The sequence below is a fragment of the Odontomachus brunneus genome, unplaced genomic scaffold (genome assembly GCF_010583005.1).
Source record: "Odontomachus brunneus isolate Ranch 3 - 2012 unplaced genomic scaffold, Obru_v1 Obru_scaffold_030, whole genome shotgun sequence".
Taxonomy (NCBI): domain Eukaryota; kingdom Metazoa; phylum Arthropoda; class Insecta; order Hymenoptera; family Formicidae; genus Odontomachus; species Odontomachus brunneus.
Genome location: NW_022639480.1, coordinates 2,237,457 through 2,256,099, shown reverse-complemented (window position 1 = coordinate 2,256,099; position 18,643 = coordinate 2,237,457). Strand labels below are relative to the sequence as shown.

The 18,643-nt window shown below is 43.0% G+C and overlaps 1 protein-coding gene across 1 annotated transcript in view; it reads right to left on the bottom strand.

Moving 5' to 3' along the window:
- Positions 1-8: 8 nt before the first annotated feature.
- Positions 9-18,643, bottom strand: part of LOC116843160 (netrin-1-like) — a 123,495-nt gene continuing 104,860 nt past the window's right edge. Inside the window, exons 4-6 of the mRNA XM_032813323.1 lie at positions 5,927-5,995; positions 2,628-2,838; positions 9-2,002 (exon numbers count right to left, since the gene is read on the bottom strand). Coding sequence (XP_032669214.1) covers positions 1,858-2,002; positions 2,628-2,838; positions 5,927-5,995 — 425 coding nt within the window. The 3' untranslated portion in view covers positions 9-1,857. The remainder of the gene's footprint in view (positions 2,003-2,627; positions 2,839-5,926; positions 5,996-18,643) is intronic.

The following is an 18,643-nucleotide window of genomic DNA, read 5'->3' as shown; positions in this document are numbered from 1 at the left end:
CTCTCTCTCTCTCTCTCTCTCTCTCTCTCTCTCTCTCTCTCTCTCTGTCTCTCTCGCGCACGCGTGCTCTGGGCGCCGTACTAACGGTACAGAAAATCGGGCGACACATTCGGGGCGATTATTCGCCGTTGAAATAACGGCTGTTGTACCGTCGGGAACGCGCGCGCGCCTTCGCGGCGATTTGCGGTATTCTGGAGTAATTGAATCCGCCGCGTAAATTCGACCCGGCATTTATCTCGCGACATTTCTCACAGACGCGCGATTTATCGGGTGCGAACGGTCGCAACGTCGAGCCCTCGAGGATACGCGCCGATTCGATAAATTGCTCGTCACGGGTAAATGTCGCGTGGCGAATATCGGGAGTGAATCGACACATCGCAAAACGCGTTCGCCGCGATTAAGCGTTCGTCGCGCGATTCGCAGCTACAATTTGTCGTCCTTGAGCGAATCTTTTCACCGATCTGCCTGTGCAACGCGACGATGTCGACGGCACGCTCCAGAGTGTCGTTAGAGAATGCTCGTGGATAAACTTCGAGAATTTTACGTATTGAATTAAATAAAGTGGTCCACGCTAACGTACCATAGTCCATCAAGGGTTGACTAGCTTCCGTTTCCAAGATTAGGCACGGAAAAAAAATCTGGCTGAATTAATCAAATATTTGGCGAAATACAAACGAACCAGATTCCGATTGAGGTTACTAGAATTCTATTCAAGTTAACAAGATTTTGATTAATCAGAAATCTTGTCAACTTGAAATTCTGATGACTTTAACTCGAACTCTGATTCGTTATATTCCACGAGATATTTGGTTCATCCAATCAGTTTTTTTTCCCGTGAGATAAACCACACAATTATTGGCATTCCCTTAGTCATTAAATGAAAAATCTAGAAAAATCTGATTTTTCTTGCGATCAGCGACATCAGTTCACAGTTTTTATTGTGAAGATTTCTTTTGAAATCATAGAATACCTGCCAGAAGCTTAACTGCAATGCTGGTACCGTGAAGATTCAGGCTTTTCTAAAGTGCCAGTAAGGGAGATGCCAATAATTGTGTGGTTTACTCTGATGCTCATTTGCCAGCTTGACATTGGAACGATCGACAGTTGCCGATCGCTTCATCTTCAGGATTTATTCGCGATAGTAGAGTTGCGTTCGCGGTACACAGATCGGCATAACAGCCTTAACATGTCACGCACCTTGGTTATTAGGATTTTCTAATCATACGCAATACTGATTTGTTATTTATTGATTATTCTAAGAAGAGCGATGTGATTAAGCAGTGGATGTCATAATGATAACTTTACCTTAATGTCCAAAAACACAAATGTGTGTGACTAGGAAGTACTACTAATTCAGTTATATCCAATGTTAGGGCTACGTTACGCCGGCTTGTGTACGCACAACCATTTCTCCGCAACGTTGTGCATTGCTCGCTCGTCGTTCCGCACGGCGGACGCTTCTCTCGGAAAGAATCGGTGCTTCCCCTTTAGTCCTCCTCCTTGCCTCCTCCTCGTTGCCTTCGACGTGCGGTCGTCGACGAGTACCGCGCGTAAAACAAAATCGACACACCGGTATTCGTGGTCGGGAAATGAAGATATGCGGGCTCCTACGAGCACGGTTGGGAGGGGATCGACTTTTTTCTCTTTCTTCCTCTCTCTGTCTCACACACATGCACACATACGCATACATACGCGCACATACACACACACATGCATACACACACTCTCCCTCCTCGGTTTCTCCCTTGCTCTCTTTTTTTCCTCTCTTTCTCTTCTCTCTCTCTCTCTTTCATTTTCTCATTTTCTCTTGATCGCGCTTCCTGTCTCTTCCTCTCTCGCCGCGACGTATGGAGCATTTCAATGGCACGATCTCGCCCTTCGCTGGAAACGGCGCATCCGGCGGTGCCACTCGTCACGCCACTCGATGACGATCGACCTCTGCGTAACCGTGAGCCCACCTTGACCACCGCCGTCGCTCTCTTGGCCGAGAATCAAGTACGACCTGCGAACACACATAAGCAACGAATGTGAGCGTAGGCCGCGACTCGCCGCCCCTTCAGCCTGCCGCCGGCTACCCCAACGATCTCGCGTCTGTTTGGAGTCTGACAGGCGGTTTAATTCACGGCCGCAACGGTCGCTCTAGTTTCCATATTATCGGGGTTGTGCTGTCGGAGAAACCTTGATTGCTCACGAATTGATTTTCCGTTCAAGGCGAACAGAGTAATGTCACACCAATTTGGTGCGGTGCCGAAAAAGTAACCTAATGAATTAATGAATATATATTCTCTTAAAATGAAACATCACTGAAAACAGTGAATATACACTGATTTGCAGTTATAAGTATAGCACTGAAAGTGCTCAGTGCTATACTTGTATCAGTGACTATTCTCTGATTCACTTTAAGAGAATACCTCCCACGTTTTCATGACGCTTTTCAATATCTTGTGTGTCTGCAGAAATTTCTTTTGAAATTAAACAATTTACAATTGTTACGTTGCGAATAATTTCAGCCGTAGGGTCGCATAGTTTAGGGACGAGATGTAAATAAGAAAACAATATCAAAAATTATGAAAGTAAGAAATGAGATATTTGGTAGTCTCTCCTATACGAGGCGACTAAATACTCACTTGTTAGGTTTGATTTTGGGGCATCTGCAGGCCAGATCAGCCGAGTGTACGTAAAGGGATACGTCGCCACGTCGGATCCTCGAGGTGGGGTTTTTCTTGTAAATGAAGTCGACGTTTAGAGTGAATCGGATCCAGGATGTGCCCGATACGCTCGTGCCGGATTGTGAGCCGTCGCTCTTCTTGTGTCTGTCCGTTATTCTTCCCAGAATAGCTACGGTGAAAAAGAGCATATTGAATATCGTATTTTTAGCACATGCGCCACATTACCGTGTTATGTCATATAGTTGAAGTGACGGCGAAAACAGGAGCTGAGTAAAAAATTAGCGTCTCAAGAAAAAGCGCGTATAAAAAAACCTTTATCTTATACAGAACGTTTGAGGGCAAGTACCATTCCATTTTACGGTAAACGGAGTTACAGCTGTGCTCCCTCACAAGGAATATTTAGGAAAGGTGGAAAATGCTACGACGTATTTTCCGCCTGTGAAAAGTTCTGCTGCCATTTTTGGTATATCCGAATTTTATTCCTATCAAATCTAATTTTGTGGAGTCGATATTTTGCGTTGTAACTGGAGTGCCTGTATCGTGCGTAATCGGCGTCAGCTTTTAACATGGACACACACATGTGTTCCTTAGGCTGAAAGGACGCCCGGGTCCTTTCAGGCAGCCGTACAATCGTTTCAAGACCGTGGAATCGAATGGGGGCCCGCGGTCGGGTGAGACTTTTTCCTCTCTTTCTTTCCCTCCCGTTACGAGCGTGCCATCGATCCTGTCGTCCTCAGGACAGGGATACTATTAGCCTTTCGCCAAGGACTAGGGTCATGCCCCGGCGAAACAGCGATTCAGCGTCGAGTTGCATTCGATCGAACCATTCATTACTCGACGTCGGCGTTACGAGTTTGTACGCCGTCGTGCTCGACCCCGCGGTTTGCTATTCGAATCGTGGGGCCGCGTTATTCCTCACGTCGTGGTCCGTGGAGACTCCTCTCGTTTCTCGCGGGGGAGGTGTAGGATAGCGGAATGCATTCTCGTAACGGAAACGTGCATTTTATCTTTCTCTTTCTCTCTGACGATTTCGTAGAAACTCGCGCGATATCTAGGAAATATTTCGCACGGTGACATCATCCCTTAGTAGTGCGAGTGTGTATATCATGGAATATTTTGCATCAAATACTTTAAATGAAAATATCTCTGCTGAAGTTCGTTTTAAAGAACGGCCGTTACATAATATTCTTTCGTTCCTAAAGGAAGAATCATTCGAAAGTCTCGATCTTTTTCCTCATTTCTTTCGTTTTCCCCTTCGATTCAATTTTGGCATTGGTTCTACGAGCTAAATGCCGAAACGACGGAAGAAGCTTCCCTACGACACCTCTCGACGCATCTCAACATCGGTCTCGCACTCAAGATCCGCGCTAAAATTCCGCTGACAGAAAAACAAGACACGCGGGGAGCACGTGCGCGCACAAGCGACGAGGATAGCGCGGGAAGTCGTCGTTCCCGATCGGTTTCGCTTTTGCGACGTAGTCGAGATGCGCCGCGGTCGTTTCAGCCCCGCTATTCTAAGTCGGAGACAGCTAAGTGCAGACCTGTTGAAGATTTATCTGCGCTGAATCAAGCAAGCCGACGGTAGAGAGGAGGGAGCAGGGAGCCGAGCTGAGGCTGCCGCCACCCGGACGAAAGCCGGCTCAAAGGCGTGCCATTCTATTATTGAAAGCCCCGGCACCGTTAAAACGCGAGCCTTTCATTTTTGAACCAGCCGTTATACACATTACCGCGAGAGTGCCCGCGTTCGTTGGGAACCGTCATGGCCACGCACAAACAACCCTGTTTCTCTCTCTTTCACCCTTCCGCTCTCTTCGACAGTGAATTTCACGAATTCCAAGACTGAAGCGCAAAAGAAGTCGATATCCGAAATAATTGATTTAAATTTTCATTACTAGTACTAAACTGATGAAGTAATTAGTAATTACGATTAATGTGTCGAAATGCGAAAATTCTAGTAAGAAAAATATTCTTATGAAAATTTTGTGATCATTTTTCGATGAACAAATATCGGATTCAGTTGAAACTGATTCGATGCAATTAATTTTTAATTTAAAGTAATTTCTTTCAATTCTCGTGAATTATTTGTGACAAACGAGAATTCTCGCAAAGCGAAATTCCTCGTTGCTCCTCTCTCTCTTTCTCTCTCTCTCTTTATCTCTCTCTCTCTTTCTCTGTCTGCCTCTCTTCGTCCTTCTCTGTCTGTGTATGCGTTTATATGTGACTTTTTCGAGGACTTTCGAGGGAGAGAACGGCACTCCGGCATAAATCGTCCTGTTTCACATGCGCCTTCTGAACTGCATATACACACACATACACGCATACGTATGCACATTCACCCCTGATAGAAGCCGAAACAATTTCGGTGGCTTTGCGCCGCGCAACGTTTTTCCACCAGTGGCCAGCCGGGAATCGACGATTGTCTATAGTACCGTCGCGTTTATCGTCGCTCCCGAGCGTTCTCGTTTAGCTCGCCGGGCGTGATATAATGATATTGGATTCAGGAGTTACCTACTGTTACCCTTCCATCGGAAAAACAACGGGATGTTCGATTCGAATATGAGAGTAATTTTCCATTCTATAGAACTCGAAACAACTTTTTAATGAGAAGCGAAAAGTACTCGGTACATACACATACATACAGATAAATACACACGCAATCTCTTTTTTTATTGTGTGATATTTTTTGCCGCGAGTATTAAAACGAGACCAGATTGAAATTTCAGTAGATCCATCGAATGTCCCCAAGCTGATCCACGCATATTCTTCGACGCAAATTTGATATTTATTTTTTATTAGAAAATTTAACGGCAAATTCAGTCACGAGAGAACATTCGAGATTGAAGTTTTGCTGAAACAAATATCTCGATATTGTAGATAGGCAGCAGGCTCTCAGTTAATTTCGAATCAACTCGGGCGGGAGTTTAATGAAAGTGGATGGGCGAAGTTTCGCGAAACATTTCGGCGGAATATTTATCCTTAATTAAAATATCGCGAGAAGAGTTGGTGTCCTTGTAGTTTGGTATTTCGTCAATAAGCGCGAACCGTTGTCGTTCACTCTGCAGTGACTCGTTTTATTTCTAGAAATTGTAATAGCCGCGGGGTACACCGCGTTATATATAGCGACGAGTTAACTATAGGCCCTCGAAGACGACGATTTGCATGCAATGTTTGGGTTTCCGCGGATTCCACTATGTCTCAGGGATAAGCGCGATTAATACACCGTCCTCCGCTCCGCTACATTGTTCGACGATGCTTACCGTAGTCTCTTTTGCAGTACTTGTTGAGATTTAGCCTCTTCGTGCTGGCGCGGCACTTTCCGCACTGATCTGCAACAAAACGAAGCGGAAGACAAATTACATCGCGCTCTTCAGTGGCTTAATCAATTTATGGTGGCGCGCGGCTTAACCCGCTTGGCTTAATTCCCCCGGTCGCAGACGTCTGCGAGCGAGGAAACGCGTCGTTAGCGGGAATGCTCTTTAAATCGCGCGCGCGGAATACAATTCGGTCGGCACGAGCAATTGTCGGAATTAACTCCTCGCGCGCGGACGTTATCGAAATAGTCGTGGACTGAGTGCCACCACAGCGCCCTCGCGGCCATTCAAGACGATTAGAGCGTCTCAGAAATGCGATATAAGTGGCGTGATACATTAATAACGCCTATTTACCCAGGAATTTAATACGATTGATACGATTAGTGCGGCTAAGTAGCGCAGAAGATTGAACGTGCGCGCAGATGCGAGCTTCTCTCTTGGTCCCTGCGGTGTCAGACGAGACGAGCGTCGTGACGTCACGGAGCCTTCGACCCCGTGTCGCGAACACATCGCAGGCACTTGGGTTACTTCAGCTCGTCTAGTCTCGTCTCGCACTTGACACAGCCTATTATCATCCACCGGCCGGTATTCATCCATCTATTATCTAACCGCGACTATCCATCTATTATGTCCCGTACGGTCAGCGCGTCTCTCCGAGGCCCCGCATCTCGTAGCTGTTCGATTAATTCCCCGAGTGTTATGTTATGGTCCCGACTGCCACGGGGGCCGAAGCAGCCGAGAATCAGTATCGTCATCGGAACGAAACATGTTCTAAGACACTCATATGGAGTGTAGGATAGAGTTCTTCTTTCACAGCCATTTCATTGGAAAATTAGAAACGTAATCAGGAAAAAATCTTAAGCGTGGAGCAAAGAACTTTTGAAGCAACAGATATATTAAGAATTTTTGTGTTTTACAAATTGCACAATAAAGTACAACTACTAGTTTCCGAACACACGTACATTAAGAGAAAAAATATCTAAGTAATGATAAATATTTATTTGTGGTGAGTACTAACAACATATTTACTTATACTAAAAATAAAAAAAATATAAAATATTTTTCAAAGAAGAAAATATACATTTTCTTAAAACTTTAAAAAATTTTAGTTTTCATTTGTTTTGGCTTTTAAATACAAATATTTTCAGCATAGAATATATATATTTGTCATGCTTTATTATATTTCTTCTTTATTTACGATGCATAACTACAAAGAGTTATATAAGGTAAAAATATCAATGCTAATATACCTAATCTATTTTGATGTTTAAATACGAATATTTAAACTTTTTATTCGTATTTAAAATATCCAGGATTAGATACGTGTCCAAGCATCGATATTTTAATCTTTGCTCGTACATCTTTTACCTAACTCTTTGCAGCCATGTATCATAAGTAAAGGAGAAATAAAGTATGACAAATTGTGAAAATCCTCAAAAAGAGATTTCTCAAAGAGGACGAGGGATCTTTGAGAAAATCTCGAAAGAGAAGGACGCATGTGATCAGTCCAGATTTGCGACCGGTCAATCAAATTTTATATCGTATCTTTCCCTGGCTGGTTACGGCACCGATCGGTTCGGGGGGCGGATAGACGTATGCGAATTGACGTGACGCGTCGAATGCCGGGCGTGCGAGGCTAACTGGTGAATTAGCGTGAGCAGCCCACCTGGTGCTCGCGATACGTTCGTCGCTCGTTCGTACCTGCGACGTTCCGTGCCGGATCGCGCACGTGTCGGGGATTGAAAGCGCGTGATTGATCGGCTGGTCGACCAGCCGACCGGCCGGCTGGCAGCCCGATCGAGGATTGCTCGCGAGATCGGCCGACTGTTGCTCGTTGATTTATCGGCAGAAACGTGTCCGGGTTTCGTAACGCGACGGAAAGGACGGTAGCCGACAAGGGGAATTTCCAGATTCAGATCTGTCGCGGTTCTCTAATGCTGAGTGGACTTCCAAGAGGCTCGCGAATAGTTTTCGAAGGCGTGCATAGAAAAATATTACGCTGCTAAGAAAAATGTACTTATATATAGATTATACTCACAAGTAAACTTACCCAAAGGTTACACTCCTATTTCTTTCTAATTTAGCATAAATGTAGAAGTACAAAAAATATTTAGGTCGTATTTTTTTATTTTGGCCCACTTTGAGTTTCACGGGCAGTTTATAGCTTTTTAATGTTCTCACCAAGTGCAACAAAAATACATAAGAAATAAAATTGAATACAAGATATAGACGTTTGTTGGTTTGCTGGTTATAAATATGAAGTCAAATGTGTAAAATTATTTGTATAAATAATAAAATGTTTAAACAAAACATATGTAAAAAATTGAAAAAAAATTATTTATACAAATAAGTTCTCGGTTTGGCTAATTCGAACTATTTTTGACTAATTTAGGACAGATTTGAAATATTTCGGTTGGAATCTCGCCTAAAGAAATTTAGAATGATTTGTGTCTCAGCTATGCCAATTTTGTTAAAATTTTGATTAAAATTACCGAATTTCGGTTTGGCCGAGATGCGAACCATTTTTTACTATTTTTGCACAGATTTAAAATATTTTGATTGGAATCTCAGCTAAAGAAGTTTAGATTGATTTGTGTCTCAGCCATGCCGATTTTGTTAAAATTATTTAACTATATCTTGTATTCAATTTTATTTCTTGTTTATTTTTGTTATACTTGTTGATGATAAGTGTAAAAACATTAAAAAGCTATAAACTACTTGTGAAACTCAAAGTGGATCAAAATGGAAAAAATATAATGAACAAATATTTTTTGTACTTCTACATTTGTGCCAAATTAGAAAGAAATCGGAGTGTAACTTTTGGGTTACTTGTCAATCTACTTTCCTCCTTTTAAGTAATATTCCCGACTTATCTTAAAAAATCTTTCTTTGATATTAATTTTAAAATATGCTCATCGCAAATTGTACGAAAGTTCATTATCATGTATTCGGAAAAAGAATTTATTTTCTTCACAAAAGTATTATGAAACTTTATTAAAGGAAAAATTGGCCCGACTCTGTGTAACAGACTGACCGAATTTTTGCTTTAATTTAATATTCTTAACTGAAACGCCAAACTTATCAGAATCATCTTTATTTTGACTGGTCTCTAAGTGAAATTTCGCATCGACGAATCAGGCAAGTTTGTTTACCGAACAGCTTGTGAGGATTGTGTGTGTACTTTGATGTAATTGCTCTCCTTTGTGATTTATGTATATGACTTGGTATACGTTGCTCGAACAACAGAGAGCCCCGGGATACTGAACAATTAAGAAGCTTACGAGAGACTTTCAGCGCCGAGCCGAATTCAATGTTACGTTTGCTCCTCGCACATCTCGAAGCGCGTCAATACGCGGCGGTGAATCGCATCGAGCGGCGGGCGCGAGAGCGTCGGGCCAAATATTTAAAGCCGCCGGATAGGCCGCGAGAAAATATTTGTTTTTCGATACAGGGGGGCAACCGGTTCTTCGGGCGGGCGGCGCGATATTTTACGAGTCTGTGCGTTCGCGAGTACGGGCGGGAAAAACAGCGCAGAGAATGGACGACGGCGTTGAATAATACTCTTTCGGCGCGTATAACCGACGATACTCGGAAAATTTACATCTCACGCGATATTCCAGTACATCAGAGCGGCGATATTCCCGCCAGCACATGGGGATCCAATTATATTTAATAGAATTAATCAAGGTTATCCGCCGGTTTATCCACTCTATTTCTCATTCGCGTGTCGTCTATCGAGGCGTCCGGCAGCCACGGCTGATAAACGCGAGAGGCACATCGCGCTCGCGCGAAAGAAAGAGAGAGACGGGAGCTTCACGGGATCTTTGACCCTGGGAGTGTCGCGCTTTTTGCCGGACATTATCATAGATTTCTGTAATGTACACCGAATAGCCTCTGAGCTGAAGAGATATGGGCGAGGTGGTGTCACCGCATGCGATATAGGAAGCAGAATCTATATGAACGATTGAATTTGCATAAGACGACCCGAAAATTCCCTTTTGCACATTTGAAACATTCCTTTGGAATGGCGGTTTAATCTGTTCAATCTTTGCCCTTTTCGACAAAAATGAAACGTGAAATTCGAGGAAACAAAATATATTTTTCACATCTTGAGAAACAGAGGAGTCCGATTTTACTTGATTTGAAATTTGATGAGATATCGGGAGTACGCAAACACACGTCTACGTTATTTGTTACAAGTTATTTCATAAGTTTTGACTTTTATAACGAAACTCATAAATGTATTCATTCATTTAATTTATTTTGAAAGCGCGCATCTCTCTTTCTCTCTTTTCTCCGGCTTCACCTGATAAAATGAGTTTTTGAACTTACATCCCTCTATCCCTCGAGTATAAAACCGACAGATAGATTCGCCTGAGCTCGCATACGCGCGTGCTCGCAGTCTGCATGCCACACCGATCGCATGCGAAAGCGGTTCACGTCGATCCCGTAATTACGGTTAGACGCCTCCGAGAAAACTAATCCTCCGCCGGCGATGCTCGTTTTAACGTTCGCCGATTAGAAGCTTAGCGGTTACGCACTGTCGATGCCGAGGCGAGGATACGCACGCCCTCCTTATTTATCTCGTTCTCACCACGATAATTCTACCTCCGTACACCTCTACTACCTTCCGGCCGCTCGCCAACTTAATTCTAATTATTAGCGGCCGATCTCTCTCCCTCTCTCTCTCTCTCTCTCTCTCTCTCTCTCTCTCTCTCTCTCTATCTTTATTATGATCATTACTTCATTATCAAAAACGGCTTTTTTGTATATTTTCTTTGTAACGCTGATCTCATAACGCTTAATAAATTATGCTTTCTTTTTCTTTCTTTTTCTCTCTTCCTTTCATTTTTTCTGCGAAAAGCGAATGCATATACAGCATTTGAGCATACAAGAGAGAATAAAGATATAATAAAAAAAATTTGCCCTCGGGTGCGATTACCAGCGTGAAAACATGTGCAAGTATACGTGAAATTAATAGCTTGCGGCTGTCTGCTTTGCAAGTGGGAATGACCGCATCTTTTTTGAGATTTAATATCGGAAATGGGAATGTAATTTCGATGCACTCGTTTTTGCGCCGCACTGTTGATGCTTGCCTCATGATAGCAGCGATAAAGGGAACGAACGCGCAAAATAACGCGCGATATAAGAGATCACAAATTTGCATGGTAATTTTAAACTTTTGTAAAATTAAATTAAAAATTAAATTAAAGCCTACCGTGCGGCGCACACGTATGTAAAATGATTTAGTGTCCCGACATTAAAAGCCCGGTTCGGTAAATCCTTTTAATTTTCCGCGTGCAATGTCTGAGTATTTTTAGATATATAATTAAGGCAGTCATTTTGATTCACGCTGCGGAAAAATTGCATTTGAAATTTGTCGGATTACTGAAGAAGGTTAACCGGATATATTGTAATTAGCTGGAAACATAGCTTAAAGTTTCACGTGGTAGATGCAACGGCGCGTCAAGCCGCCCCATAATTACTGGCGGACTTATTAGCCTCTTCTATTTCTCAGGTATGGAATTTTCGTCCGATTGATTTTATTTGCAAGTTCTGTTAACACACCGGAAACACCGAGTAATCGTTTTTGATCGTTTTCAGTCTTAAATTAATATCCTGTTTCTCGAGTAAAACGCATGATTGAAATGCTTCATCAAAACAAAAAAGGTATTCGATGAAAAGCCAGGAAACTTCTAAATCCTGTTCTTTCCGCGAGTAGAATATTATTTTAATACATGAAGAAGGTAAAACGCGTAGTAACGCACTTTTGGCACATCGAGCGCGTACGCGCGCGATACGACCAGTAATACGCGCCATTCACAAGCTTCGTCCTTTAGACGAGCCACCATTCATCCTGACCCATTCATCGGCCGGCCGACCCCGAAGAGCTGCGACGATCGGAAGTCGCGCGATTTAGATGCCGATACTCGCGAGTACGCGCGCGTGTAATCCGCTTAGATTCAGCTGACGTCGTTAATACGACACGGCTTCCTTTATGCCTTAATCGTTGTCAATTTGTAACCACGTGCTGCGCGAAAGGGAGTGTTATTAATGCCGCAAAGAACGTGTCTTTAAAGCCTGGAATCTGACACAAGAGACGAAGAGATTCGTTTGCTCTTATTGTCACACGCAATTTCCAAGTAGACTGTAGGAATTTTGCAATAACGCGGCAGAGAGAGATGGATAGTAAGATCAGTCGTGGTTCTATTAAAACAAAGAATTACAAGTGCTATCTTTTTTATGAGATAATTTGTGAATGGGTATGAGCTATTTTATATTATGTAGTAGTATTTCGGGAGTTATTCGTGTAATCTAATTTCACAACGTCGCGTTGCGCGGTGTATTAATCCGGGAAAATGACATCTCGGAATCTGCTCAGGCCGAGATACTCCCTGGAAGTTATTTTAACCTTGACTACGTACATATTTTTAGCCGTCCACATTCTCGGTGCGTCAATCGTTACCCGGAATTGGTTACGCAAAGTGACGTCGAATTTTATGGCATTTGCTTTTATCGAGCTGACCTAATACTATTTCCGTTTTACGAGAGCCATATTGCTGTCAGCGTGTCCTGTTAAACGAGACGTAAAAAACTGGATGGGGAGAGGCGGAGTAACGTGGATAGATATTTACGCTAAGCTTTCACTACTGACTGCTAATCCGTACTAATTAGTTCGGTGCAGTCGTGTTTTTCGTAAGCCCACGCACAAATTCGCATATTGAAGGTTTCACAATCGAATTTAAGAACTCCAATCGCGACCAATGTGACCAAAACACCCCTAAGCTAACATTGCACTACCTACATAAATTCCAAGTTAATTAGCTCAGAAAATCGCCGCTATTTGGTCGCGTTGCATTTTATGCGAGAGCAAATTGCTGGATAAATGAATCTTTCTTAGAGGAAAATTTGTTTAATATCGCGTGCAAAAATGTTTAATAACGAAAAATATTTAGAAAATTATCATTATTATTTGCTACGATGAAATTGAGACGCGTCATTGAATTATTCCCTCTTGTTCCGGGCAGTCACGTTGAAATTTCCTCTGCCTTTTGGAAAAATTGGAGAGTGCAATGTGCACTCCCTTCATCACGGAGCTAACTTTGCGGCACTCGTGGCGCGCGGATTCTTTCCAGGCGACGCCGTTCCCAGCGGCGGATGTAGATTAATCTTCCGCAACGCGCGACTGTGTTTTCCTTGGCGGAGCGGCGGCCACGTCGCGCGCAGGAACGTGCGTCCGCGGCTTAAAGACGAATTTTACAAATTCTCGCCTAGCACTTTTAAAGCCGCCAAGAAAAACATCGGTATCGCTCGCTGTCGTCACATAGTCGCGCATAGATGGACGGGAGCTGAACTTATGAATAACTTTTTTTTCTAGAAATCTAGAATATCAAACTTTCGACGCACGTCTGTTCCTGCAAAGACTCGCGAAAAAAAAAAGAGAAAATGAAAATGAAGATTTTTCTCGGCGATTTTCTGAGCTAATTAACTCCTTGGAATTTATGCAGGCAGTGCAATGTTAGCGTGGGGGTGTTTTGGTCACATTGGTCGCATTGGTCTCATGGTCTCTTTCAGGCACGGATGCGTGTCTCGTTTTACACGTTGGGCGTATAGATACGCTGCATAGCACATCGTATATTTCTCTGCGCGGAGAGAATTTTATAGTAAATTATCATTAAAGAATTTTGTAAGGTTCGACATTCTGCAGTTGTGCAGTTTATTATCCTTTCATTTTATACGCGCTATTTATATTTTATGGTTTTTGTGCCATTAAATGAACGAATTTAATTGAAATAAAATAAAACGAAATTGAAGTGTGCTATCAAAAAATTTACTGTATTTCCAGTCAAATTTACTATGTTCCTTGGCAAAATAGACTTTATCGTCAGTCTCTATTTTTGCTCCACTGGAAACTTAGTAAAAGAGAGAATTTATATGAGAAGAAAAAGGAAACTATAATGTTCTCTCCGTGTGTATATGCGCGCGTACGCTCGCTGATCCTCAGCGAATCTTATGCTCAACCTGAACACGTGTAGGCGTTTAGAGGCGTATATTCGCGAGAGGTAAGATGTGTGTCGGTACGCTCGTCAACTAAATCCTGAGCTCGCGGCGAGAGACTACGCGGAAGCTTGCGGGATGAGGGAAAGAAGAAAGCGCGGAGGTCGAGGTAAGGCAAGGCGAGAACGGGCGGGAATCCGCGTGTACTTCCTCTCGCTCGCCTCTCTCATTCGGGTATTCGCGGAATAATGAGATTATATTGCAGCAAGCTAGCACGCGGTAAGCCGCGCGAGTCGTCGTTGAAACTGGGACGCGCGTGCAATACCCACTCGCGAAACATTTTAATACCTCCGCGCGAGAGCGGAGAGCACAGACGAGAAAAGACGGCCGCGAGGAACTCTATGATTAAACTAAAGAAACGCGAGCGCGCTACACGATGCGGCGTGTAAAACGCGTTGTTTTATAATTCAACTAATTCTACACGAGCTTCGCAGCGTCCTCTTCCGCTCTCCAGAGACAGAAGAAAATCCAAGTTTGTCGATCTTCTTTTCTTGCATTTTTTAAGTTGTGCGTATTTCTTTGCAACCAGAGGCGCAAGAAAAAAGTGATTGGTATTTGTTATTATAATCGCACAGTAAAAGAATTATAGTCAGGAAGAGCACTTTTTTATTAAGTGTTACTGTCTAAAAGATGTCATTGATAATAATTCTGACACACATATTGCTATTATTGCTGTTTTGTTGAGATCAGAGATTGTAGTTGTAGACAAAAATAACTATAATTTTTATGAGATTAATCATCTCTTTCTATCAGTGCGGTGTTTGTAACAATTTGTGATTATTCGCGGTGTCAGATTAAATATGTCAAATTATACGTTTCATCAACACGTTCATAGTTGTATCTTTGTATCTTTTAATATATTTCATTTTTCTTTTTAATGAAAAACTTCGTGCGTAAGTAAAAGTACAAACTAAAATAAAATACAACACACACATTACGGATATTGCGATCGACTCGGACGATTACACAAACGTGCGGTTTAATTTTACAGTTACTCAAGCGATATCCATCATTTGCCAACAAGACGTTAAACTCTGCACGCGAATGTGCAGCTGGCAGTGTACATAATACTTTTGAAAACCGTCCGGGATCGTCAAGCTTTTCTCATAAATCCGACATCGCCTTCCGCGCGCAGGAAGCAGGACAGGAGATTGCTTCGAAATCAATTTACTTTGACGTAATTCATCTCCGCGGTCTGTTTGAAAGGGTCAGGACCATCGTTTGTCTTGGGATGAAAGGCCGGCCGCATGTATTGATTGTTGACACACTTAATAAAATGTGTGCTAAAATTAGTAATTCTGAGAGAAAAAGAAGGAGAGGAAGGGGAAAGAAATTAATACAAAGTCTCGATATTATTCTCGTAATCGTTGGGGAGATAAACGGTCCAAATAGTTACAATCTCAGTAGTATGGCTGTTTGTTGAGATTGCAACCTTTCAGACCATTTATCTCCCAAACGACTACGAGAATGACATTGAGATTTCGTGTTTTTAATATCTACTCGCCCTAAGCTTCAGATCGATGTATCATTTATTGGAATATTCAAAGCTTTATAGAATCTCGCGGGAAAGGGATGCAAAATCCCGCGCTCTTTGCGAGAAATATTTCGCGAATTTTCCTTACGTACGTGGCAAATACGTTCGCAATTGAATAAATCACATAGATCGATCTTTGGTCACTCGGACTTGAGTCGTGCGCGAATCAGCATATTACGAGGGCGGAAAGGGAAGACACGTACGTGCGCTCGCGATTGAGAATGTGGTAGAAAGGGTCAACATTGGAACGGTCGAGTTTTCCATTGCTGGAACAAACGCGCGGCTCTCGCGCGAGAAATCAAAATATTTTCCGGTTACGTAGCCGAAGTGGAGCACGCTCGCACATATATCGCGCGGCACGGCACGTAGCACCACCCTGGAAAATCCAATTTTCATGGGCCGAGATGAACCTTCATCGAATATCGTGGTCGCGCGTGGAAATGCGCAGCGCGGTTCGCCGTTTCGACATCTGCGGTGGCCGGGATTTCTGACGTATCGCGCCGCGCTCCCCGCTCTCTTTGCCGCACACATTCGCGGTATCATAGCGTAATTGCGCGATCCTCACGTGTGCGCGCGCGAAAGCACGGACGATCTAACGTCGCGAGCGTGAAATTCGTGCTCTGCATGCGTAACAAGACTATTGTAACGTGTGCGGCGTTAGGAAGCGCTCTAATATCGTAAAGTTTATAGCGCGCCCCGGGCGTATCTACAGAATATCATTTCGATATCATAGCTGAGCTAGCTACATGGTTAGCTATCTGTCGAGAGCAGATTTTGCAAAGTGCCCACTGCCGCGAACTTCGTCAGCGAAAAGACGGCGGAATTAACACGGACATTTTACGTGTTAAAGTGACTTTGAATATTTGGCAATCAATGTACGTGCCCGGGCACGTACTTAATCCTGGATATTATTGTCTTAGATCGTGCTTGAAAACGCTTCCTCTTTGGAGAAAATTTCACCAAGTATCTATATAATGTGAACTATAGACTTTCAATCTTAAAACTTAAAACATAATTAAAAGTGCTTTCTTGTTTAAACTGTCAACACGAAATGTATTTACACATATTCTACGTTGAAAAAATTCAAATACTCTATTAAGTATATTTAAAGGCTAAAAGATAAGAATATTCAGAATTAGGTACGTGTTTGAGGTATTTTAATTTTTTATACGAAAATATAAGGAATTAAAACGAAGATATTTCTCGAGGAGGTGTCACTTTTTTAGTCAATTCTTTTGTCTTAAGATCAATTGTCTGCGTCAGATCTGCGGCTCAAAACTTATCAAAAAGGAAAAATCTGTATTTCATACGATTAATAGTGTATCCGGCAATCATATGATCGAACAACCCCCAGTCTTTTCCTCCAAGACTTCCCATAAGTCATCATGAACGACAGTCGCGTCACAGCCCGATAATATCGCGACGGCAAGTTGCGCTTGTGATAAACAATGCTCTGATTATCTCACTTGCAATCGCGCACGTTTTCTCCTTGACCGCGACACGTCAGTCAGTCGGCCGGTCGACGTCCGCGGCAGCATCGCCGCGGTGTTATCCGGAGCGTGATATCGGATTTAGCCGGGCCGATTGCTGATTGGGATATTCGACGCATCGCGGGATGCATCGGTTTTGGGCTTCGCGTCGCGGCCGATCAATCCGACCGATCGATCGGAAAGCTCGACCTTACGGCTGATCCGGAGCGATTGGCTGATGCGGCGGATTGGCTGCGCGGGTTAATCGACACAAAGGACGTCTCGTTAGTCGGGAATTAAACGGATTATAGTCTCAGTCGGCCGCCATCGTCAGATCGATCCGCGTTTGCAAACGCGGTCAGCCGTCCCGTTCCGTCCCGTCTCGTGCCGTCCCGTTCTGTCCCATCTCGCCTCGTCCTGTCCGATTTCCGTCTCGTGCCGCTTCCGTACATCCGTAATACAGTTCGATGGCGCGATACATCCGACCGGCGGCGGCGAGGAAATCCCCGCGAGCGGGCAAACTGTCCGACCAAGTGCGCCAACTTCGGCGGATCCATCGCGAACTCGCGCGGAGGCTTCATTCGGCTTTACCGCCCGTTCCCGCTCGGGGACGGGAAGTCCGTCCGGCTCCACTTCCGCGAGTTCTCCCGAGCTGGTCGTGATTCGGGATCTAAACTACTGGCGAGTGATGTCACTTCAAGTCACTCATTACGATACCCGCCCCTCGTCTTGTCCCTCGCGTTCACCTCATCTCGCCTACGCGTGCTCCACACTTTTTCTTCTTCCTGTACGTCTGTCCTTTACGGCATATAATCTCGCATTTCGTATTCAGAACCGACTTCCTTTTATATTTTTGCTTGAAACATATTTTATAGTTAATTGAAGAAATACACAGTAACGATCTCCTGAAAAGATCATGTCCAGCACGATAATAACACTCCTCTGTTTCTAGAGCTTAAACTCGAGTCGAAAGTTTGGTTCTGCATTACCTTTGCAAATTCTATTGAATTAGCGAAGAACCAACGGAAAATATCGAGGTATAATATTATATAGACCATTGCGCTTTGACACTGCAAACAGTTGTTTATTGCCGTTTTCTGGCTTAACGTTTGTGTGTCTTCCAAAATTTAATATTTAATATTAAAATTTAATATTTTATTATTTCAATATTTTATCTTACGTTTAATCTTTATTTTTCGTTTCCATAAGCTATGTATTAATATTTAATATTAATTGTGTAATTTAATCGCGCTTATTAGCAATTATTAGCATGTACCATAAACTGATATTAAATGCAATCTAACAAAGATCAATTATAAATCAACAAACACTTTTCTCACAATCTCTCAGTTTCTTTTTATTAACGCTGAGAATTTTGATAAAAGATTTAGAAGTTTAAAAAGAGCATTGACTCGGACATTTCCTTATTCTTAGTAGATGTGTCAAACACTCGTTCAAAAATCAGAAACATCCTGTGTATTAAATAATTTCATACACTTGCCGCATGATATATTATTGCCGTGCTCTCCGGAGTTCTGCATATCTTAGCTTTCTGATTAGTATTCTTGCTCCCAGTTGCTTGCCGGGCACATTTTGGGGGGG